General features: G+C 41.3%; 1 protein-coding gene and 1 pseudogene across 1 annotated transcript in view; one reads left to right on the top strand and one right to left on the bottom strand.

Moving 5' to 3' along the window:
• The window catches only part of OCA2 (OCA2 melanosomal transmembrane protein), a 473,528-nt gene that overhangs the window by 336,084 nt on the left and 111,312 nt on the right, over nucleotides 1-26,132 (bottom strand). Inside the window, exons 9-11 of the mRNA XM_042941271.1 lie at nucleotides 5,061-5,132; nucleotides 3,082-3,147; nucleotides 629-685 (exon numbers count right to left, since the gene is read on the bottom strand). Of these exons, the coding sequence (XP_042797205.1) occupies nucleotides 629-685; nucleotides 3,082-3,147; nucleotides 5,061-5,132 (195 nt within the window). The remainder of the gene's footprint in view (nucleotides 1-628; nucleotides 686-3,081; nucleotides 3,148-5,060; nucleotides 5,133-26,132) is intronic.
• On the top strand, nucleotides 19,744-22,289 carry LOC122221732 (annotated as a pseudogene).

The raw sequence follows: 26,132 nt of genomic DNA on the forward strand, positions 1-26,132 counted from the left end.
TGTCATTCAGAGAATGACAAAGCAAAGGGCTTTGATGAGTAAATAGTCTTTTAGAAGAACTTTCCAGTTCAAAAAAGAAAATCAAGCACAACACTAGCCTTTGCATTAGCAAAACATGGTAAGATCTCCTCTCACCAACCCTGAGTCATAGCACCAGTGCAGAGTCTGGCCGTCAGAACTTGCTGGCGGATTTCCCAGGATTCCAGTTATAAAAGTGAATGTTTATATGTTCAATAATTAGAAAGTCATCACTGAAATTATTTCAACACAAAGTAAAGTAATCAGAAGCTGATGACTTGAAATATTTAGATGCTCTAAAATGCAAAACAATTTTTGATATGAAGCTCTCAACTTGCCAATTTAACTAATGCTACACAAACATTCAACCCAAATACTCTTTTCCTTGATCTCCTTCAGTTTATTGAGAAGATCAAAGTGTTTCTCAGAGCCACCTAACTTAGGACAGCAATTGTACCCAGCCTTACACCCATAATTTTGTAAAGGAAGATGGAATTTTAAAATACTTGCTTTAAGTGGTAGCTTTATTGACTGAATATGTAATGGTAAATAACAGTGAATTAATACATAAATATTAATACATAAATATTAAATCCCACATCAAACCTACCTTTACAGCACAATAATCAAAAAATCCAGTTTCTGAAAATATGGCTACTAAGATCATCTGTGGGGCAAACAGAAAAAGGAGACAAGAGGAATCTTTTAGAAGTGTACCATCCCGAAAGGACATCAGAGTGATCAGTTACAAGGCCTCTGCATGAAAGCTACCACTTCATCAAGCTTCTTGCTCTTTTGCTGAGTGCAGTCCACTTAGTAACTTCCTGAATAGAGCCTCTTGCTATAAGGCTTGCACCTCTATTTTTGTCCAGGTAAATTATCATTCCACCTAATCTTCACAAAAATCATCAGGTGTTACCGTTACTCTCTGTTTTATAGATGAGGAAACCACAGGGCAGAGATGGGAGATGACTTGCTCACAGACACAAAGCTAGAAGCAGGAAGGGAAATGAGCCGGAATGTGGCCTTCTGCACCTAAATGTCCACACAAGCAACAATTAAATACTTTAAGATTTTTAAACTGAGTTAAATTTTGTTTCCTAAAATAATGGGACAGATTTCCGTCACCAATTTGACCAAGAGACACAAATAAGATCAGTTACATTGAAATGATTATTCTCTGGGTTCACAGAACCCAGAGAAGATTCTGGAAGATTCTTTATTCCACCTCCTATGATGGCAATATACCATTTGTTGAATTTAGAGAGAAAAGCTACAGGTTCAAGTACTAATCCTTCCATTTAGAAGTAGTTTAACCTTATGCAAAAAAATTATTCAATCCTCTGTACTTCAGTTTCCTCACCTCACCTCTGAATGTTTTATTCCTTGTTAAGGCTGTGGTGAAAATTCAATAAAATTATGTAAATTAAAGTACTTAGAAAACAGTAGGCCCAATATCATCCTTCAAATATTTAGTACAAAACAAAAATTTCCAAAAGTCAGTTTAGACTCAATACAAATATCTACCTTGTCTATAATGACCATCGATGTTCATCCTAATCCAAATGGCCACCTGTTACTGTCTGTAGAATGTGGTGTTTCACTCACCAATAGAAGCTTCACATGAACTGAATGGGTAGGTCCTATGTGGTCTTCCATCATTGTGGGGAAGCTGGTCCACACATTTGCTGCCAAAACTACCCAAAAGAGACTTAAATTCAGGGACCAGGGTTAAGTGGCCCCATGGGGTGGCTAACTGCCATGAAATAAAGAGGAAAAGGCAGGAGCCTGGATACATAAACTATCTTTGCACCTTCAAAGTTCCAGAATCATAGGAGCTTGCTGAATGGTTTCAACTGAGAAAAAAAAATTAAACCATGTGTTATGGGCTCAATTGTGCCACTTTCCTCCACAAATTCCTATGTTGAAATCCTAACCCCAGTACCTCAGGATAAGTTAAAGTGAGGCCCTAATCTAATATGACTGGTATCCTTATAAGAAGAGGAGATAAGCACACAGACACACACAGAGGGAAGATCATGTGAAGATACAGGAAGAAGATGATCATCCACAAGTCAAGCAGAGAGGCCTCAAAAGGAACCAGCACTGCTGACTTGGTCTCAGAAATCTGGCCTGCAGAAGTATGAGGAAATAAATTTCTGTTGTTGAAGCCACCAGTCTGTAGTACTTTATTATGGCAGCGCCAGCAAACTAATATATCATTCATTTAAGTTTTTTTTAACCTCTTTTATGAGACATCTGGTATGTCTTCCTTCTTCCTTCCAGATGCCCAGACTCTACTACATACTTTTCAAGACCAACAAGAATATGAACTTCTCTATAAAGGCTAAGTTCAGAGCACTGACCTGTCTCCTTACACTCCACTCAGAGAGGAAGCAGCTAGTTTGGGTCACATTGAAGCCTAGAGTAGTATGGCCCTCTCTTATGACTACCAGGGGGGATAAAATATTAGCCAGGAAAATGAAGATACATAATAATCTGCTTTACACAGAGTGGATCTTTTGTCCAGAAAGGGAAAACCCTCCTTCAGACCACTTAGCCATTGTAGGGTCTGTTCAAGAACATGTGAGGCATTCCTACTGCTATTCAGGATCTTATCAAATTTCACTTATTCTAGTTAAATTGGTTTATGACACACAAACTATTACTTAGGTTCAATTTCTTTCATTTTCCATGTATTTAATTACAGGTGTTTTTCCAATCACCAAAACTTACATGGTTCACTTACTCGGGATAATCCATTGTATATTTTAAGGGAAGCAACTCAAAAATGTTACTAAGTTATCTAAATGACAATATTATTTAACTATCAGACAGGACTAAGACTGTAATTCTCCAGCTAACTAACCAGAGCACCAATCATTTCATTCCTCCACAGGAGAAATTGGCTAGGCCTGCGCTAACACTTCTTAATCAAGCCCTAATTGTCAAGCAGTACAATGTCTTTAATATAATGAAGTATTATCAGCAGTGGCAGCAAAAGAGAAGGCCCCAGATTACAGCAGGCTTGGAGCCCCGTCCCACTAAGAGGATTATAATTACCATGCCAAATAGCAGGGCCAAGGTCTCAAAATCAATCCACTCCACCACATGGGTCAGGCTGGGTCTCTGCAATCAAAGTACAAATTTCCCAATTAATTTGAGGCATCATCCTTCTGGTGATAGCTGTAAAAAACGTGCCACTCTTTATAGCAAGCCCACTCATTTGACCAGAGTCAAAAATCATACTATCCACTTGTTTTTAAAATTAGAGTATAACATCAATGAAAAACATCAATGAAACATCAATGACCCAAGACATCATAATGTCAAGCTTATACACTTAGTAACAAGAAAAGCAAATTTCCTAAACCCTGTCCCTGGCAACTCCAACTCCAGAACTGCAGCCTGAAATGCAGGACTGGCCCTTGAGATCAGGGAAGTTCCCACATGCCTTCCTTGGTATTGGAGCATGAGGCCAGGATGGCAATAATTGAAAGATACACTTGTCCTACTCACCAGTTGTTAATCCACTCTCACTTCATCTTCTAACAACCCTGCAGAGTAGGGAAGGCTGGGGTCATGGGGAATTGGGAGCACAGAGTATGAAGTGAGGGCACTTTGAGAGTCTCATTGTTGGGAAAGGACTGCATGGTGGCCCAAGGAGCTACCCGCAGCACAAGATGTGTGCCGCATTAGTGTTTTCTAAAACAAAATAGCTACTACTACATTACTCCTTAACAGTTAATAAAAATAACAGTGGTTTATGTATAAGTTTTAGCATTATGGGACATTTTACCCTTAGGGTTAGTATTTTTTTATACCAACTCTAGCCAAAATGAATGAATGAATGAATGAATGAATGAATAACAACATAGCCCCACATAGTTTTTTAAACCAGTTATTATTCTTTGGCTAACTAAATGGCCTTTAGTAGTACTTTGAAGAAAAAATCCTTTAAATTCTATAGATTTATTTTTATTTTTTTCTTTTCAAATTTCTATTTAAATTCGAGTTAGTTAACATACAGTGTAACATTGGTTTCAGGAGCAGAACTCAGTGATTCATCACTTACATACAACCCTCAGTGCCCATCCCAAAAGGTGCCCTCCTTAATGCCCATCACTCAACTATCCCCCACCCACCTGGTTCCATCAACTCTCAGTTTATTCTCTATTGTTAAGAGTCTCTTATGGTTTGTCCCCCCCCCTCTTTTTTTCCACTTCCCCCATATGTTCATCTGTTTTGTTTCTTAAATTCCACATATGAATGAAATCATATGGCATTTGTCTTTATCTGACATTTATTTTGCTGTTGCTGGGAATGCAAACAGGTGCAGCCACTCTGGAAAACAGTATGGAGGTTCCTCAAAAAGTTAAAAATAGAACTAACTACCCTATAACCCAGCAATTGCACTACTAGGTATTTACCCAAAAGATACAAAAATATGGAGTTGTTTTCAAATCCAGCTCTGTGTGCTACCACCTTCTTCAGTTCCAGCACTGTTCCTTCAACAATGGCAGGCCTCTATCTCCAGTGGACACTTGGGCTCTCTTGCTTTTGCTTCTCTACATTCACTCCTATGTTCCTGCCATACAGGCCACATGCAGACCCTGATGTGGTACCATCACCCCCAAACATGCATCTCCAGGGACCTCCTGATGTCTGCAAGACAGAACTCCAACCTCACCATTTCTCACCTCTCTGCTCCAGGCAGGATGGTCCCCTCTAGTTCCCAAGGGCTGACAGCACCCAGAGCCAAATCTAACCACTCAGCTACACAGCCCTGAGCAACTGCGTAGCGATGAGCCTTTCCTCAGCTAAAATGCAAAATAAGAAATGTGTGTGAAAGTCAAATGAAAAACATCATCAATGTTGATAAGGTTTGTTGGTTCATGCCTCCAACATGGTTCCTGAGGGAGAAATGTGGAAATAGCATATAAAAGAATGAAAATCACTAGCTAATGCCTAATTGTTGGACTATCTTTGAATCTTATATTCTATAGAGTGGTAAGCCATTGACTCAAAATGTTACAACTTACGTCTCCAATCACAGCCAGCGCTGCTAATGCTGCAAGGGAACCCAACATGGCTGCCAGTGTTCTGTGAACAATCTGGAAAGGAACATAGGAAATTATTGCATTCCAGTCCACAGGGTTTTAAAACGTACAAAAAGCCTATATTGCTATTAGCATCCATCAATGTTATTTCTATATGCCATTTTATACCATATCTATTAAAAATACATATAAATCAGGGGTCCTTTTATTTCAGAATCTGGAAACCCCAAATACACACACAAACACCACCAGTCTGCCTTCTAATGAAAGCTAATTTCATTTCCTGAATAATTAGATGACCCAGGAATAGAAGCAGAAGGCTAACGTATGTTCTATAAGGAAACCTGCAGTAAATTGTCATTAATTATTTACCATATAACCCTGAGGAAAGTAGACCATTAGTTCCACAACATATATCAATTCTTCCCAATTAATGACACTGTTATTAAACCAAAGGTACATAGCCAAATGCTTAGTCTGAGAGTTCAGTGTTACCACTGAATCATGAAAGTATGTTTTCTATTTAATTATAATTCAAATGGACATGGAATTTCTGAGACAAAATATCTTCGTAGAAAGGCAAAGATGCAGAGAAATTGGAACCCTCAAACATTGATGGTGGGAGGGGTGCCTGGGTGGCATAGTCAGTTAAGCATCCAACTTCAGCTCGGGTCATGATCTTGCAGTCTGTGGGTTCGAGCCCCACGTCCAGCTCCGTACTGATAGCTCAGATCCTGGAGCCTGCTTTAGATTCTGTCTTCCTCTCTCTCTGCCCCTCCCCCACTAATGTTCTGTCTCCCTCTCTCTCAAAAATAAACAAGCATTAAAAAATATAAAATAAAATATTGCTGGTGGGAATATAAAATGGTGCAGCCCTCATGAAAAAGTTTGGAAGTTTCTTAAAAAGTTAAATAATAAATTACCATATGACCAGAAATTCCTCTCTTAGGAATCTACCTAAGAGAAATGAAAATATATGTCCTATTAAATTAACTAAATGAGACCATTAAATACAGAAGTGGTTCTAATGCCTTAGCAGCCTACATAAGCAAACCAAAATCTAAGCCTATAATAAATGCCTCAAGACTAAAAGATCAAAATCTATAGGGCATCTGGTGGCTCAGTTGATTAGCATCTGACTCTTGATTTCTGCTCAGAATATGATCTCACAGTTTATGAGATTGAGCCCTGCGTTGCTGGACTCTGCCATATCAGCGCAGAGCCTGCTTGGAATTCTCTCTCTCCTCTTTCTCTGCCCCACCCCATGCCTCTCTCTCTCTCTTTCTCTCTCTCTCTCTCTCTCTCTCTCTCTCTAAATAACTAAACATTGAAAAAAAAAGAAATCAAAATCTAAGAACAACTGATCATAAACAGCTAACTAGGCTTCCCAAATAAGGCAGATGCTTCAGCTATAGCCAATCAAATCATTTTTTTACTTTGCTTTCCCCATTTTCTCTGTAAAAGTCTTTCCCATAGCTCCTGTTGATAGAGTACTTCAAACCACTTCCAGTTTGGCACTGCCCAATTCTAACTGATTTTTGGTCAAATAAACTTCTTAAAAATGTACTATACCTCAGTTTATCTTTTTAACACTTCACATAAAGCATAAATGTTATAGCAACATTACTCAAAATAGGCAAAAAACTGGAAACATTCCAAATGTCTATCCATGATGAGTGGATAAACAAAATGTAGTATATGCTACAACATGGAGCTAATGATACATGCTATATTATGAATGAACCCAAAATGCATTATGGAAAGTGAAAAAGTGAAACATAAAAGACTACATTGTGTCATTCCATTTATATGAACTGTCCAGAAAAGGTTGATTTAGAGATACAGAAAGATCAGGGTTGCCTGTGGCTGGAGGTAAAAATAAGGACTGACTCCAAATGGGCCCTAGGGATCTTTATGGGATAAATGAATATTCTAAAATTGTATCATGCTTTTTCTATTTTTTTGTGTCTTCTTCAATTTCTTTCATAAGCTTTCTAGGTTTTCAGCGTATAGATTTTTCACTTCTCCTGGATACGAAGAAAAAATATTGCTAAAATGTTGATACTACCCAAAGCAATCTACATATTCAATGCAATCCCTATCAAAATAACACCAGCATTCTTCACAGACTAGAACAAATAATCCTAAAATTTGTATGGAAGCAGAAAAGACCCCAAATAGCCAAAGCAATCTTGAAAAAGAAAACCAAAGCAGGAGGCATCACAATCCCAGAATTCAAGCTATACTACAAAGCTGTAATCGTCAAGACAGTATGGTACTGGCACAAGAACAGACACTCAGATCAATGGAACAGAATAGAGAACCCAGAAAGGGACCCACAAATGTATGGCCAACTGATCTTTGACAAAGCAGGAAAGAACACCCAATGGAATAAAGACCGTCTCTTCAGCAAGTGGTGCTGGGAAAACTGGACAGTGACATACAGAAGAATGAACCTGGACCACTTTCTTATACCATGGAAAATGGATGAAAGATCTCAGTGTAAGACAGGAAGCCATCAAAATCCTTGAGGAGAAAGCAGGCAAAAACCTCTTTGATCTTGGCCACAGCAACTTCTTACTCAACACGTCTCTGGAGGCAAGGAAAACGAAAGCAAAAATGAACTACTGGGACCTCATCAAAATAAAAAGCTTCTGCACAGCAAAGGAAACAATCAGCAAAAGGAAAAAGCAACCAAGGGAATGGGAAAAGATATTTGTAAACGACATATCAGATAAAGGGTTAGTATCCAAAATCTATAAAGAACTTATCAAATTCAACACCCAAAAAAAAAAAGAACCCTGTGAAGAAATGGGAAAAAGACATGAATAGACACTTCTCCAAAGAAGACATCCAGATGGCCAATCGACACATGAAAAAATGCTCAACATCACTCCTCATCAGGGAAATACAAATCAAAACCACAATGAGATACCACCTGACACCTGTCAGAATGGCTAACATTAACAACTCGGGCAACAACAGATGTTGGCAAGGATGCAGAGAAAGAGGATCTCTTTTGCATTGCTGGTGGGAATGCACGCTGGTGCAGCCACTCTGGAAACAGTATGGAGGTTCCTCAAAAAATTAACAATAGAGCTACCCTACGACCCAGCAATTGCACTACTAGGCATTTGTCCAAGGGATACAGGTATGCTGTTTTGAAGGGACACTGCACCCCCATGTTTATAGCAGCACTATCAACAATAGCCAAAGTATGGAAAGAGCCCAAATGTCCATCGATGGATGAATAGATAAAGAAAATGTGGTATATGTATACAACGGAGTATTACTCAGCAATCAGAATGAAATCTTGCCATTTGCAACTACATGGATGGAACTGGAGGCTATTATGCTAAGTGAAATTAGTCAGTCAGAGAAAGACAAAAATCATATGACTTCACTCATATGAGAACTTTAAGAGACAAAAGAGATGAAAATAAGGGAAGGGAAATAAAAATAATATAAAAACAGGGAGTGGGACAAAACAGAAGAGACTCATAAATATGGACAAAAAACAGGGTTACTGGAGGGGTTGTGGGAAAGGGGATGGGCTAAATGGGTAAGGGGCACTAAGGAATCTACTCCTGAAATCACTGTTGCACTATATGCTAACTAATTTGGATGTAAATTTTAAAAATAAAAAATTAAATTAAAAAATAAAATTGTACCATGCTAATGGTTGCTGCTGTGGTCTGAATGCTTGTGTCCTCCCAAAATTCATATACCTGAAGTGATAGTATTAGAGGGTGGGCTTTTGGGAGGTCATGAGGTCATGAGGGTGGAATCCTCAGAATGGGATTAGTGCCCTTATAAAAGAGGATACAGAGAGATCTCTTGACCCTTCCATCACATGATGATACAATGAGAAGTCTGAAACCTAAAAGAGGGCCCTCATCTGATCAGGCTGGCACTTGCACTTCCAGCCTCCAAATCTGTGAAATAAATGCCTGTCATTTATAAGCCACCCAGTTTGTTGCATTTTGTTATAGCAGCCCTAAGAAACTGAGAAGTGAGGGTGCTGCTATAATACCTAAAAATATGGAAGCAGCTTTGGAACTAGGTAATGGGTGGAGAGCGGAAGACTCTGGAGAGGCACACTAGGAAAAGCCTTAATTGCTGTGAATAGACCATTAAAAACAATTCTGGCAAGGGCTCAGAAGTAGGAGAGTCATCTGAGGAGAAGTCTCAGTCTTCAGAGAGAATACCTAAGTGGTTGAGAATAAAATGTTGGTGGAACTATTGATGGTAAAGGCCATTCTGAGGAAGTCTCAGACAGAATGAGGAACATGTTATTGGAAAATGAAGAAAAGGAAATTCTTGTTATAAACTGGCCAAGGACTTAGTTGAATTGTGTTTGTATCCTAGTTGTGAGAGGTAGAACCTGTAAGGGATGAAATTGGCTAACTGGTTGATGAGTCTTCTAAGCAAAGGGTTGCAGGAGCAGCTTTGAGTAAAATGAGAGAAGTGAGAAGTGACTTAAAGATGGAACAGTTAATTAAAAAGGAAGCCAAACTTTAAAATTTGGAATCTCAGCCTATCCAAACTAAAAGAAATGAGAAAGCTTCAAGAGAATACACAAAGCATATGGCCAAATTTCATAAAGACATCAGTTTGGATCTGACATCACAATGGGAAGCTAGGAGTTATTCATCAAGACAGTGGGGAGATTAGTCAGCCATCTAAACAAAAGCCAAAACCTACTGTCCAACACAGTAGAAGAATAGCCCAGAAGACATTTCAGAGATCATCAGGGCTGCCCCTCCCATCCTAGGCCCAGAGTGCAAGAGCCTGCATGACAGAAATATTTCAAAGGGCAGGCCAGTGCTACTTGACACCACTTTGCAATGTGGGCTCCAGTGCACCTGGTATGCCCAGCAAAGCACAGTGGGTATGAATATCTTCACCTTGATTTTGAAGGATAGATCACCTGGAGCCTCAGGCTTTGGACCCAGTCATAGGACATGGCAGGCCCTTCTTCCCTCAGCACAGATGGATACTCAGGGCCCAGGACATGGCAGAGAGCCCCTCTGCCCACCAGCCAGGGACTCTTGAAGCAAAAACCACCCCACCTCCTCACATGACCCCTTGAGGAGGCCAGTGCCTCCAAAATGTGAGCAAGCGTTTCCTATTCATGTAACAGTCAAGGCACAATGTCAAGGCAGTGACAGACAACTGTGCTCAGGGAATGGCCAGGAAACTAAATCCAGCAGTGCCCCTCACAGAGTTCATAATCCACCTGTGGGGGAACGAAACACAGCCATGGGTCTGTACCTCAGAACAAGTTGGAGGGAGAAAAAAGGGCAGGCAGATATTTCTCCCACAGAGTCCTGAAGGGGCTTTAGGGCTAGAAACAATGAGACTTCCCAGCACACCTAGGAGAATGGCTAAAATAAAAGTAGAAACAACACCAAATACCGGTGAAGATGCAGAGACTGGCTCATTCACACATTGCTGGTGGGAATGTAAAATGGTCCAAAAAACTAAACGTTGCAACTACCCTACTACCCACCAATTCCATCCTGGGCATTTTATTCCAGAGAAATGAAAACCTGTGTTCACACAAAATCAGTACATGAATAATCATCACAGCTTTATTTGTAACTGCCCCAAACTGGAAATAACCCAGATGTCCTTAAAGAGTTGAGTGGTTAAACAAACCATGGAACATCTACATTATGGAATCCTACTCAGCAATGAAAAGGTATAAACCACTGATACATGCAACAACCTGGATGAACCTCCAACAGAATTACACTGAGTACCCATTCTAAAATGTCACTCAATGTATGACTCAATTTGGACATTCTTGAAATGATAATATTATAGAAATGGTGGGAAGATTAGTAATTGTCAGTAAGAAGGGGGTTATAAGAAATGGAAGGAATTGGGTGTGGGTACAAAAGGAAAACATAAGGCATCCTTGTGGGGATGGAAATGTTCTGTATCCTCAATGTGACAATGTTAATGTCCTGGTTGTGATATTCTACTACAGTTTTGTAAAGAGGAGCCGAATATGTCAGACCCAAAATATGCCATTTTGGCATATTGATTATTTTGAATCAAAGTTACTTAATAAACAGCTGTTGCAAGAAAGATACTCTGAACCTTTTGTTGATCCCCTTAAAAGAAAAAATAAATCTCATATATGAAAGGTACTTTTCCTGTACTAGGATAGAAGCTATCCTCATCAGGAATTTAGGGCTGAAAAGGCTATATAAACAAGACTTGTTACTTCACTAATTTACTACCCAAGTAGTAGACAATCCCTTTGTCTTGTCAATTCTTCACAAAATTATTATTTTCTTGTCTAAAAGATATAAAAGCTGCCTTCTTTGGCCATATCTTTGAGTCTCATGTTTTTATGGGGCTCCTACATGTACAAAATTAGTTTTTTTTCTCCTATTAATCTATCTTCTGTCAACTTAATTATCAAACCAACTGATACAATGACATAGTGATCTAATGACTGATTAAAAAAATATTTTTTGTCACTCAGATGACCAACATTTATTTCCAAGCTATATCTAGTCTTCATCTACAGTTCTTAAAAACATTTCAGACCGGGGCGCCTGGGTGGCTTGGTCGGTTACGTGTCCGACTTCGGCTCAGGTCATGATCTCGTGGTCCGGGAGTTCGAGCCCCACGTCGGGCTCTGTGCTGACAGCTCAGAGCCTGGAGCCTGTTTCAGATTCTGTGTCTCCCTCTCTCTCTGCCCCTCCCCTGTTCATGCTCTGTCTCTCTCTGTCTCAAAAATAAACAAACGTTAAAAATTTTAAAAAAAAAATTTCAGACCTATGAAAGTCAAACTGGATTAAGGAGTGCACTTATGTTTATGAGCACCAGGTGTTGCATGGATGAGCTGAATCACTAAATTGTACACCTGAAACTAATATTACACTGTATGTTAAGTAACCAGAATTTAAATAAAAACTTAAAAAGGGAGTGCATTTGTTGTGATGAGCACCAGGTGTTGTATGGAAGTGTTGAATCACTATATTGTACACCTGAAATTAATATTACTCTGTATGTTAACTAACTGGAATTTAAACAAAAAATTTAAATGGAAAGGAAGGAAAAAGGAAGGAAGGAAGGAAGGAAGGAAGGAAGGAAGGAAGGAAGGGAGGAATGAAATGGGTGTCGTGTCATTAATGAAGTTGACTTTTGGACCCCACCCAAGGGCAGTGGCTGGTTGCCAGGAGGACCAGCCATGTGATTAGAGAATTAAAACTGTTAGCCCCACTCCCCAACCTCTAGAGAGGGGCTGAATCGGCCAATGGCCAATGACTTATTTAATCATGACTATGTAATGAAGCCTCGATAAAAACACAAAATGATAGCTTTTTGGTCCTTGTTTTCAGAGATCTTCCATGCTTGGGGAACCAAAACACTTCCACATGCCACCAAGCTCGGTCCCATGCTCCATAAGAACAGAAACTCTTTTGTTGGGTACCTTGCCCAATGTATCTCTTCACATTCTTTAATAAGCTAATAAAAATAAGTAAGTGTTTCCCTGAATTCTGTGAGCCATTCTAGCAAGTAATCAAACCTAAGGAGGAGGTTTTTGGAATCTCTAATTTGTTGCTAGTTGGTCAGAAGCCAGGGGCTTATGACTGGTTTCTGAAGTTGGGGTTGGGCATGGAACACTTAACCTGTGGAATCTGATGTGCTAGCACTGAGTAGATACTGTCATAAATTGAGTTAAGTTCTCAGACACCCTGCTGGTATCTGAGAATTGCCTGATGCTAGGGGGATACCACCATTTTGGAATTGGCTCTGGGAAACTTTAGGGTTCCCAGACCAGACAAAGCACATAGGAGGGAAGAAGGGAAATTTTTCCCACCCCCACAATTTGCAACACATTACCCTTGGGAGAAAGTGGATAAAGAGTGCAGGAAATCACTGTATTTCTTTGTTTCAACTATATGTGAATATGTAGTTATGTCAAAATTAAAACTTTAATTTAAAAAAGTCATTGCTTCTCTCCTCCAAGTCATTTCAAAATTTAAATCGAGGATAGAACTTAGGATCCTATTTAGCATAGCACTTACAGTAAAAAAAAAAAAAAGAAAGAATAAGAATATATGGGGTCAAATCTGATGACCCCAAAGACCCTTCTCATTCCAGAATTCCATGGCAATATCTTCCTAAATCTGGAACATTGAAATTAATGCCATCAAAATATAAGGAGCATTCACACAATGCTCATTTTAATTGAAAAATAGCACAGCAACAACAGTGCATTCACTGGTCACTGCTCCTGGCATTGAGGACTCAGTAAATACAGAGACTGGTGTGCCCAGTCCCTGTAAACAAGAAATGAGTATTTAGTAAACAGAGTGATTGAGGTCCTGGGACAGAGAGGCCTGAAGGTATGACACAGTCAGGACACAAGACACCCAGAGAAAGAGGAAGATTCAGGCCTGAATAGGCGTCCAGGGCCAAAAGGCAACCCCTTTTGCAGTGTCAGAGGCAGAAGGAAAGGAGAGGATGTGCCAGCAGTCAGGGCAAGGCAATTGGGTCATGCTCAGGAGGGGTCTGGGTTATCTCATCATTTTTCATTTAAAACAAACCAACTACTTGCCCAAAAAATGCACATTTTTTTTTTGCTTTGTATGTGTGTGTATGAGAAAGAGTAAAGAACAGCAAGAACGAATTAAAGGAAAATGTTGCAGATCAACAAACTTCAAAACAGCATGGAGCCTTAAGTAAGTTCTAAGCAGCCTATTTGGGTGTATGTTAATTTCCCTGACTCTTGTTTAATATAATGAGGCACGTTGCCAAGATGCAAAGTTCTTTTCCTTCTCACTACCATTCCAAGGTAGGTTTCATTTGTCTTGTTTTTTCTAGTTTTAGGAAAAGCAATACATAGACCATTTTTCTAATTGGTCAAAAATGGTTTTTAATGCACTTGACTTTAAAATCACTGAAATCTTCATGAAAGATAATAAATTAAAGCACTGTACATAATTTCATGAAGTCTGCACCTAAATGCATTCTGCTCAGAGATTGCAAATCACTTAGAAACAGCTCTCACAAGCAAGAATATATCTCTATATTTTGTCTTTTATGTGTGATATACTACAGAAATCTAAAATTAAGCTCAAAATCCACATTGAAATGCAAGTTTTCTCAACAATGCTCACAGAGATCACTTTTACGTGATGCAATGCCTTTTTAACTATTATTTTTACAAATAATACAGGCAAAGTTGTTTCAAAATGTTTATAAACTATTCTGGGCAATGTAGGTTCCAACCACCTTGACAGGTGTCATGCCAATCACAGAACCTCTGTTAATGTGGGTAACCACTTTCAATGTCTTATGAAGTAGATTGCATGGGTGATGATAAAGTTCTACTTTAATTGCATTCCTTATGATATAGTTAAGGGCTTAAATCAATTATATTCAGTTATGCCAGTTATTTTGTTACATAAAAAAATACTACATATTCTGCTATTATGACAATGTAGCCTTACACTAGTGCAAGAAGGAAGAAAAGAGGAAGAAGAATGAGAAGAAAAAGATAAGAGAGAGGGAGCAAAGAATAGAGAGAGACACACACACACAGAAAGTGAACACTATCAAATGACCCAGGTTTTCATTAGAACCAGTGCTTTGGAATCGAAACATTATCCTCACTTTGAATCAGTGTTCTCTGCCTTCAGCCTAACCCTATCCTCAGACTGACTACATTGGGCTTGAATGATCCTTAGTCACTTGGCACCAAAGCCACAACCTCTCACCCTACATGCCACCACCGGCTCCCTTCTCACTAGCAGCACTTTCAGCCATTTCTCTACTGAGTCTCACATGACATGGAAAATGGATGGAATGTTAAGTGTGTTCCAAAGATCCTGAGTTCCTTGATGTGTTGATAATCCTAGCTCAACATAAAACCCTGTGACACAATAGGCATGGAAAATGCTGGTTAAACATACACACACATATACCTTTCTGCAATGTTTCCAAAACCTAATTGCTACTGGGCTTTCCCTCTCAAGAGGCAACCAGAAAGAACAGGCAAAAGAACATGTACCCTGGGAGTGGCTGCAGGTTATCTGGGAGCCAATGTCTAGTCCTGCTAGTCCACTGAGGCCACACAAGCAGGCATGTGTTCGTTTAGAAGTTGTTTGTGTGATTTGTCATGCATTTCTGCCCAGAGCCACACACACACAATCATGGAGGGCTTAGTTGGTTTGTACTCCATATCTTGCCTTAGGATCAGAACTGGCCCTTCTGTTCCTGATGCCAAGAGGGATTAACATGCATCACGTCCTTGAGCCAGACCAGGCTGACCCCCTGGAATGGATCAGGGAGGGAAGAGAAATATGCAGATGTATAGACTCCAAAGATTGTGAGATATGATAAGAGAAACAGAGAAAAGTGTCCTAGCCCCAGCTTGCTTGGGTATGCACTAAGGCAAACTTAATGACTAACCATAAATAACACATGGGTAGTATACATATTGCCTTGGCGGGAATAGTTAGTTGGAAGTCTCACCTGAGGGGAGGATGTTCCACCTAGCACCCTCAATCAAGACTCCACCTTGGCTGTTCTTTGAGGGGCTTCCCCAGACAGAAAGTTGGATGTTGTGAGTACCCAATTTGATGTATGAGCCTTCTTTGCTCTTCTCTGTACTTCTCTCCCTCTTTATGTTTATCATAATTGTTTAATTCCTTATATTTTCTTCCCTTATTATTAATAAAGTTTTCCTCCATGAAACCAAAAGTGTGGCTATATAGAATTACTATTATTCAGAACAGCATAACAAATGCCAATCTGAACAGAGCTTCAGAGGTTCTGTGCAGACAACAGTCCTGTCATCAGATCCCAGCAGAGCAGAAAGCAACAGGTTAAGTCACTGGGATGTTTGGATGGCTGTGGACATAGAAAATTCTGACTAATTTGGAAATTGGCCCCAAAGTATGACACTCCAGATACAAAAACCTAAAATCTAAAATAGGTAGCAAGGCTTTATAGAATGGGCAGTAGTCCATAAAAAATACTAATATACAAGGTGAGGGAAAATCGCAACTCAACTGATACGATAGAAAATATTTAATAAGAGGGTCACCTGTGACAAACAAGAAGCCAAAAATGTACCTAATAAGCTTGGAGGTTTGGACACAGGGGTGAGGCAGATACTAAAACATAGAAGCTGTGAGGGGAGAAATGAATTCTGGACATAGGACTGTGAGGTGAGATGAAGATTCTGGAACATGAGGCTGTGAGGTTAGAGGTGAATGTTGGAATATAGAGGCCTGGGAGGTGAGAGGTGAATGCTGGAACAAAGGCTGTTAGGTGAGAGGTGGATGCTGGAACATGGGGCTGTGAGGTGAGGAGTGGAAACTGGAACACAGGGCTGTGAGGTGAGAGGTGGATGCTGGAACACTGGGCTGTGAGGTGAGAAACAGATGGTAGAACAGGGGCTGGTCAGGTGAGAGGTAGAAGCTGGAACATGGAGCTGTGAGGTGAGAAATGGAAGCTGGAACAGAGGGCTATGAGGTGAGAGGGAATACTGATATAGGACGCTGTGTGGTGAGATGTGACTGCTAGAACAGGGACTGGCAGATGTGAGGTGGATCCTGGAACAGGGGGTTGTGAGGTAAGAGGTAGATGCCGGAACATGGGGGCTTGAGGTGTGAGGTGGATGCTGGAATGGGAGGCTATTAGTTGATGCCACCTGTGTAGGTTCCCTGTAAGCCTGTGTGCTTCCTCACAGCGCCCTCCCAGGGTGAGAAGTGGGTTGTATGGCATCCCCATCTTACACTGGTTCATAGTGTGAATGAGAGGCAGAGAATTCCTACTCAAAGGTTGTAGCTCCCAGATTGGACCAGGAGGCTGAATAGGGTGACAGCTTTAGTGCATCTTGTAGGGAAGTTGTATATTTGAGTGCAGAGGCAACCATTGTGACCAGTGGATGGACTGGGGTGGATTGTGTTATATGCTCCCAAACATCACCCGACCCCAGGCCCTCACTCTGCTTTGGAAGATAGCACGTGAGCAGATGGAAGCAATCTACTGTGCCCTAGTACCCTGCCTCCAATGCCCACTTTTTTTTCCCTTATGTGTATTTTGTCAGTCCTGGCTATTTGTTCTTGCTGATATTTTACCATTACTGGTTTTTATATGATATATTCCCTTTGAAAGGCCCCTCATGTACTGTGTGACCTAAGGAGAATGCATATGAACAAATCATATATTTTATTTCTAGGTATTACCCACATAAGACTGAGTTAATTTTCTGGCATGACTTATGTTACACAAAATTATAGATCCTGGAGCTTAAAGGTGTCATCTGCAGCGGTCCGCAATCATACAAAACATATCCAATCACCAATTGATCCTGTGTTGCCTAGGAGGACAGATTAGGTTTCTCCTCAAAAAGGAAAATAAGAATAATTGTGTCACTGGATTTTCAGGGCTAAGTTCATAAGGTACAAATTCCTATTGCATACTACAAACATTTCTGCTAACTACAGAAGCTTAGCTACCACAGTAAAAGAAATATGCCAGTTGTTAACTCTTCTGGCTTTGGAGAATCACAATAGGTGGCTACAACTCCACAGATCCATTTAGGGAATTAGGATGTTACCAAACACTATTTTTTCATGTGACTATATCCTAAAAATTGAAATAGAGTTTAGAAAAACATGTTCTGTTTGAAGTTTCCCACAACTTCCTTTTAACATTCTTCCAAAATGACTGCTCTATGGTCACACATCATCAAATGGAAATTATTTTCACCACAGGATGAAAATACCACATTAGGTATGTCTGTTTCCTTTACTTGCAAATGAAATAAAAACAGGACTCAAAAAGATATTCGCACCCCCATGTTCATTGTAGCATTATTCACAATAGCCAAAATATTGAAACAACCTAATTATGTGGAGAAACAGGAACCCTCTTGCACTGTTGGTGGGAATGCAAATTGGTGCAGCCGCTCTGGAAAGCAGTGTGGAGGTTCCTCAGAAAATTAAAAAGAGACCTACCCTATGACCCAGCAATAGCACTGCTAGGAATTTATCCAAGGGATAAAGGAGTACTGATGCATAGGGGCACCTGTACCCCAATGTTTATAGCGGCACTCTCAACAATAGCCAAATTATGGAAAGAGCCTAAATGTCCATCAACTGATGAATGGATAAAGAAACTGTGGTTTATATACACAATGGAATACTACGTGGCAATGAGAAAAAATGAAATATGGCCTTTTGTAGCAACATGGATGGAACTGGAGAGTGTGATGCTAAGTGAAATAAGCCATACAGAGAAAGACAGATACCATATGGTTTCACTCTTATGTGGATCCTGAGAAACATAACAGAAACCCATGGGGGAGGGGAAGGAAAAAAAAAAAAAAAAAAAGAGGTTAGAGTGGGAGAGAGCCAAAGCATTAGAGACTGTTAAAAAACTGAGAACAAACTGAGGGTTGATGGGGGGTGGGAGGGAGGGCAGGGTGGGAGGGAGGACAGGGTGGGTGATGGGTATTGAGGAGGGCACCTTTTGGGATGAGCACTGGGTGTTGTATGGAAACCAATTTGACAGTAAATTTCATATATTAAAAAATAAAAAAAATTAAAAAAAAATGTTTTTAAATTATAGAAGGTGAATAAAAATTATTTTTAAGTATGAAAAAAAAAAAAAAAATGAAACAACCTAATTGTCCATCAATGGATAAAGAAGATATGGTGTGTGTGTGTGTGTGTGTGTGTGTGTGTGTGTGTGTGTAATGGAATATTATCCAGCCATGAGAAAAAGGAAATCCTGCTATTTGTGACAATAGGATGGACCTTGAGGGCATTATGCTAATGAAATAAGTCAGATGGAGAAAGGCAAATTACTGTATGAACTTACCTATATGTAGAATCTAAAATAGCCAAACATAGAAACAGAGCAAAATGGTGGTTACCAGGGACGGGGGGGGGGGGGGGGGGGGGGGGGGCAATTGTGGAGGAGATGTTTGAGGGTACAAACTTGCAACCAGAGGGCAAGTAAGTTCTGGAGATCTAATTAATGTACAGCATAGTGATTATAGTCAACAGTACTGTATCATAAACTTCAAAGTTGCTAAGAGACTAGATTTAATTATTCTCACCACATAAAAGAATTGATAATTATGTAACTGTGATAGAAATGTTGGTTAAACTACAGTGGTAATCATACTGCAATATACAAATGTACAAGTCAACATGTTGTACCCTTTAAATTTACACAATGTTATGTGTCAATTTAGAAATTTTTAGAAATCTGTGCCTTCCAGACCTCCAGTGCTCTAAAAGTGGCAGGCAGGCAGGCAGACAGGAAGGAAGGAGAAAGGAAGAAATGAGGAAAAGAGGGAAGGGTTCTGTAGAATACCAAAAGAGAATCTTTTAAATAACACATTATCCATCTTGGATTCCGTGGTAGCGGTGGTGGCTGTAGGGTACCGCGTTTGGGGAGTGGCTCTCCCCTCCCCCTTCCCCCTGTTCGGTGGCGGTGGCTCCTCCCATTGGGGGGGGGGGTTGCGTCGGTAGTGGTATCTGCGGCCAAGGCTGCGGCTGCTGCTAACCCCAACTTTACAACCAGTGCAGAGCCCAACGTGGGGCTTGAACTCACAGCTGTGAGATCAAGACTTGAGCTGAGATCAAGAGTCGGATGCTTAACCAACTGAGCTACCCAGAAATGACATCAGATGTACCATCACTGGGTCCAGCCATTGCCTCAGGAAACCCTGGGGCTGGGATTCAAGGTGGAGGAGCCATTGTCCACAGGGCTATTAAGTGGTGACCAGGGTTGGATTTTGATGATGATGGAGAAGGTAAATTTTTGAGGTGTGATGATGATCAGATGTCTAATGATAAGGAGTGACTTGCCAGGTTGGATGATGAGCAGAGCTTTGCAGATAAAGAAAGACTCACCAGGGAAAATTACAGTGAAATTGAACAGGGGCAACGGAACAAGATGACAGCCTACATTACAGAACTGTCAGACATGGTGCCCACCTGTAGTGCCCTGGCTCAAAAACCAGACAACCTAACCATCTTACCCATGGCAGTCTCTCACATAAATTCCTTGTGAGGAACTGGGAATACATCCACTGATGGCACCTACAAGCCTTCGTTCCTCGCTGATCAGGAACTCAAACCTTTGATCTTGGAGGCAGCGGATGGCTTTCTGTTTATTGTCTCATGTGAGATAGGTCGGGTAGTTTACATCTCTGACTCAGTGACCCCTGTTTTGAACCAGTCTGAATGGTTTGGTAGCACACTCTATGATCAGGTGCATCCAGATGATGTGGACAAACTTCATGATCAGCTTTCCACTTCAGAAAATGACCTGACAGGGCATATCCTTCCAGACCTGAAGACTGGAACAGTGAAAAAGGAAGGCCAACAGTCTTCCATGAAGATGTGTATGGGCTCAAGGAGATCATTTATTTGCCGTAGGAGGTGTGGCAATAGCTCTGTGGACCCAAGTCTCCATGAATAGACTGAGCTTTGTGAGGAACAGATGCAGGAATGGACTTGGCTCTGTGAAGGATGGGGAACCTCATTTTGTGGTGGTCCACTGCACAGCCTATATCAAGGCCTGGTCCCCAGCAGGTGTCTCCCTCCCAGATGATGATCCAGAGTCTGGCCAGGGGAGCAAATTTTGCCTAGTGGCCATTGGCAGACTACAGGTAACCAGTTCTCCCAACTGTACAGACATGACTAACATTTGTCAACCAACAGAGTTCATCTCGCGGCACAACATTGAGGGGATATTCACTTTTGTGGAACACCGCTGTGTGGCTACTGTTGGCTACCAACCACAGGAACTCTTAGGAAATAATATTGTAGAATTATGTCATCCTGAATACCAACAGCTTCTAAGAGACAGCTTGTAACAGGTGGTGAAGTTAAAAGGCCAAGTGCTATCTGTCATGTTCCGGTTCCGGTCTAAGAACCAGGAATGGCTCTGGATGAGAACCAGCTCCTTTACTTTCCAGAACCCTTACTCAGATGAAATTGAGTACATCATCTGTACCAACACCAATGTGAAGAACTCCAGCCATCAACCAAGGCCTACACTGTCCAACACAATCCAGAGACCACAGCTAGGTCCCATGGCTAATTTACCCTTAGAGATGGGCTCAGGGCAGTTGGCATCCAGGAAGCATCAACACCAAACAGAATTGGATGTGGTATCAGGAAGGGATAGATTGGCTGGCTACAATCATTCCCAGGTTTCTGTTCAGCCTGTAATAACCACAGGGCCAGAACACAGTAAGCCCCTTGGAAAGTCAGATGGTCTGTTTGCCAAGGATAGAGATCCAAGATTTTCAGAAATCTACTCCAACATCAATGCAGATCAGAGTAAAGGCATCTCCTCCAGCACTGTCCCTTCCATCCAACAGCTATTCTCACAGGACAATACATTCCCTCCTACCCCCCCTCCCCCGGCCGGCAGAGAATTTCAGAAATAGTGGTCTGGCCTCTCCTGTAACCATCGTCCAGCCATCAGCTTCTGCAGGGCAGATGTTGGCCCAGATTTCCCACCACTCCAACTCACCCCAAGGAGCCCCAACTTGAACCCCTAGCACCCGCCCAGACTTCTCTGCCCAGCAGATGGCTACTCAGGCTACAGCCAAGACTCGTTCTTCCCAGTTTGGTATGGGAAGCTTTCAGATTCCATCCTCCTTCAGCCCCATGTCCCTCCCTGGTGCTTCAACTGTGTCACCTGGTGCTGCTGCCTCCCCTAGTCCCACCAATCATGGATCCAACTTTGCTCCTGAGACTGGACAGACTACAGGACAATTCCAGACACAGACAGCAGAGGGTGTAAGTCTGGCCACAGGGTCAGGGCCAGCATTCTCATCATCGCTCAAGTTCTAGAGAGCAACAGCTATCAGCATGGCAACCTGGCCCACCTGAGGTCTTCCAGGAGATGCTGTCCATGCTGGGAGACCAGAGCAACAGCTACAACAACGAAGAATTTCCTGACCTAACTATGTTTCCCTCCTTTTCAGAATAGAACTATTGGGGTGATGATAAGGGGTGGGGGAGGAAAGTCACCGTTTGTTTTTAAAAAGCAAATGTTTCTGTAAAGAAAATAAAAGTCCCTCTCCCATCATTTCCCTCACCCCTAATGTGTACCCCTTCCCCTTCTGGCCTTTCCTTGCCCTCCTGCCTCTGAGAAGAAATGGGGTGAATCCTGAAGGCTTTGGGGATCTTTGAAAAACTGAGTCTGGGTGAAGTTATGAATGCCTTTCCTTATACCTCCTGACCAGAGATTTATGCAGAAATGATTTTTGCTAGGGTCAATAGGCAGGTTAGAGAACCTGACATCCATTCATCCACTATTTGCCTTGGATACTGTGGCTTGTTTTGGGAAAGAAATTGTGAATAAGGTTGGGGAGAAGAGAAATGTCCTCCTATTTGAAGATCATGAAACATGGTAGGTTACATATACCTGTATGGCTTTAGGAAGTGAGCATAGGCTCTTTCTGCTGCCTAGTGAGTGAGGAAGTGAGAGAGGGAGAAGGAAAGAGTGTGTGTGTGTGTGTGTGTGTGTGTGTGTACATGCATGCACATGTGTGTTTCTCTATCTTTTTCTCCCTATTAGGGAGTTATGCAGAATTTGTCCCAGATTTTATCTTTGTTTTTCCATGTAATTTTCAAAGAGTCCTAAGGAGTTAAATCTTCTACGTATTTTCCACTTAGTATTGCAGCCAAAGAGTATTTAAACAAACATCTTTGCTGCACTTACATCTATTCCCAGCCAATATGCAACTCTAAGCAGATATATAAAGTCTTTTGATATGGCTTGTCTCTCATCGAACATATTTAGTAGTAAAGCTGGGTCATTCCTGCTTTTGGTGCTCTCACCTTATAGAGAATATCTGCAAACATTACAGATGTTTAGGGTGTGAAGATAACCCCCTTTTAAAACCCCATACTTGGCCATACTTGCTGCATTTTTCTGTGAGAATCACAGATGATGTGTGTTCTGTAGAGGTTATTTCTGCATGGAAACTCAACTTCTTGGATTAGCAGTCCCAGGGAAATCTTCACTGCTGGAGTTTAAACCAAGTCTTGCAAAGTAGCCTCCTTCATCCCATTCCCAGTTCAGTCTGACTAGAAACTGAGACTTGGGTCTGTTTTGGACCTATAGTTCTTCCTCTTTGCTCCCTCCAATCTTAAGATTGGATTTTGCTTTATGATACAAGAGTATGAATCCCTGTCATAGATGGGGCCTAGACTCCCATTCTAACAGGGTCACGGAGTTAACTATAGCCATATAAATGCAGATACAGGTTATTACTCTCTCTCTGTACCTTTCTCAGGTAACAGTCATGTGTGGCAGCCATTTTTTTTAATTGGCTCAGGCCAGTATCTTAAGTGCAAGACTGAATTAATAAGGAGAAGACATATTAAACGTAGCCATAGGGGACTGAGGGGGCATAGATGGCCTTAGAGAGGCTGAGAGAACATCATTACTGGGTTTCTCTCCCTTTTGTCTCCAGTCTGGTGCCAGGTAGTGGAGTTGAAAAGGAGATTTTTTTTTATTCTATGTGCACACATACCGTATACATATATATTTATATCACAGTTTAAGAATCCAAAAAGTTGAGCTTCCAATGGAATCCTTGTTTTTAATAATTGTTTTTAAATGTGATCAGGACTATAATATTGTACAGTTATTATAGGGCTTTGGGGGAAGGAGAGGGAAGGGAGACGAGGCTCTGGGGGTTTTGTTTCTGATTTTCCTTCAGGGTTTTTTTTTTTTCTTGTTGGCCATTTCTGTACTGCTAGCATCTGTGCTGAGCTTTACAGTGACAAAAATAATGACATGTAGCAAAGATTTTAAAACAAAATATTTTTTTCCATTTGTAAAAAAAAATAACACATTGTCAGCAAATAAAATAACTTTCAAGAACAATGAAACTGTACTGTACTGTCCAGAGACTTGCCCAAGCTAGACCATAGAAGCACAACAGATGGGAGAAAGAAATATCCCACTGCTCCCATCACTCTCCCTGTCCCCAGTAGATGTGCCCTGATGCCACCTGCCCCTTGTGGTTCCCATCCCTCCCCAGTGCTAGATCAGGTCCACACTCTGGGAGGTCTCAAGTGGTAAAGGAAAGGATATAAGCCTATCCCTGTCCTCAGTGTGATGTGCCCTTGCTGAGGGGGCATGGCAGTGCCTCCTGCACCCTGATCCTGAGCCCCATCTCCTAAAGGAGATCATGTGGGGAGACATGAAAACTGAAGCTCAGGCGAGGACTTGGGTGTGGACACTCCCCTGTGGTCAGGACTTGTCTGCTTCTAATCCTGAGGGCACCCTGGCCTCCAGGGAATCAATTCTCCAAACTGCCAGGTGTGGGCAACAGGTCAGACTCTCCACCCCCGCCTCAGAGAAGCCCAATTGTGGTGCCAGAGGTAATCCAGTGACATGAAGACAAAGTAGCACTGGGATCTATCTTATGCATACATCCAACACAGATTCGGTTTCATATTCATGCACATGCACACACACAATCACACTCACACTAACAAGCACACACAGACACACACAATCTTGCACACACACATCCACTGAGTTTTACACTCACACACATCTATAATCTTGCACACTCATGCAGCATCAACCATCTCACACTTGCACACACACACACATTCTACACCCTCCTCACACTCTGACACACACACACACACACACACACTTGCCCCAAATGTCCTCCCAATTGATGCCTCCAGCTCATAGCAGCCAGGTCTTTTGATTAATCATAAAACTGGGAGACAAGGCAAGCCCCTACCTATCAACCTCTGATTTCTTCTTGCATATACACAAGGGCAATCAGCTCCCTGCACCACCCACATGTTTGAGAGGAGGCAGCTAAGCTGAAGCCCCGATTCTCAGCTATGAAATGAAGCTCAGCAACCATGTGGCAACCTTTGATACTTCCACTCTCCCTCCTAAGAGGACGTACGTGGTCATGGAAGAAGATGAGTTCAATCCTGCCTTTCCCACTTACCACAGCTGAGATCTGTATCAAGTTGTCTTCTGCATGGTTTCTCCAGCTATAAAACAGGAGTGTAACACCTCCCTCATGGGAACCTCCTATGTTAGTTACCTAGGGCTGCTGTCACAAAGTAGGTGGCTTAAAAAAGCACAGACTTATACTTTGATAAGTCAGAAACCCAACATACAGTCAGCAGGACAGCATTCCTTCTGAGGACTCTAGGAAGAATCCATCTCCTCAGCTCTTCCAGTTTCTAGAGGCTACCCATATTCCATGACCAATGCCCATCTTTTCAATTCTCAAAGCTATCAACAGTGGATAAAAAGTAATCACATCACCTTTCTATGACCCTTATTCCATAGTTATGTCTCCTACCCACAGCTGGGAAAGGTTCTCCACTTTCAAGGAATTGGGCCCACCTGGATAATCCAATATACTCTCCCAAGGCCCTTAACTTAATCACATCTTCAAATTTCTTCTGCCTTACAAGGTCATATATTCACAGGTTCTGGACTACCACATGTTTTTGGAATTAAATAATATAACATTTGCAAACACAAAGCTTGACCATGGTATGCCATAACAGACATTTGTTCACTCTTTGTCTAGTTTTTGCAATTCTGGCTTCAGACATTTCCCTGCTCCTTGACAGGTGATGCAGCCTAGGTAGAAGCAAGGGTTGAGCCCCTACTTCACCTTTACCAGTTCAGGGACTTTTAGCAAGCAATTTAACTTCCCTGAGCTTCAATTTACTCACCTATAAAGTGGGTATAATAATAAATCCCATTTCATGAGATTATGGTGGAGGTCCTATTAACACAGAATTTTCAGAGCTGTGCTTGCCTTTTCACACATTAGCTCTGCTAGGTATCAATAGCATCACTATTTTCTTTGAAGTTAAAGCTCTCAGGTCCCACTGTGGCCCTTCTTTATGCACTATCATCCTCCCCCCCCCACCCACACACGCATACCTCTTAACTTGATATAGCTTCAAAACAGATAATTCAGTTCACAGACTGCATGTCCAGGAACAGTCAAGGGCATGGGTAACAACCTTCAGG

This window comes from Panthera leo, chromosome B3 (assembly GCF_018350215.1).
Source record: "Panthera leo isolate Ple1 chromosome B3, P.leo_Ple1_pat1.1, whole genome shotgun sequence".
NCBI classification, from domain to species: Eukaryota; Metazoa; Chordata; class Mammalia; order Carnivora; family Felidae; genus Panthera; species Panthera leo.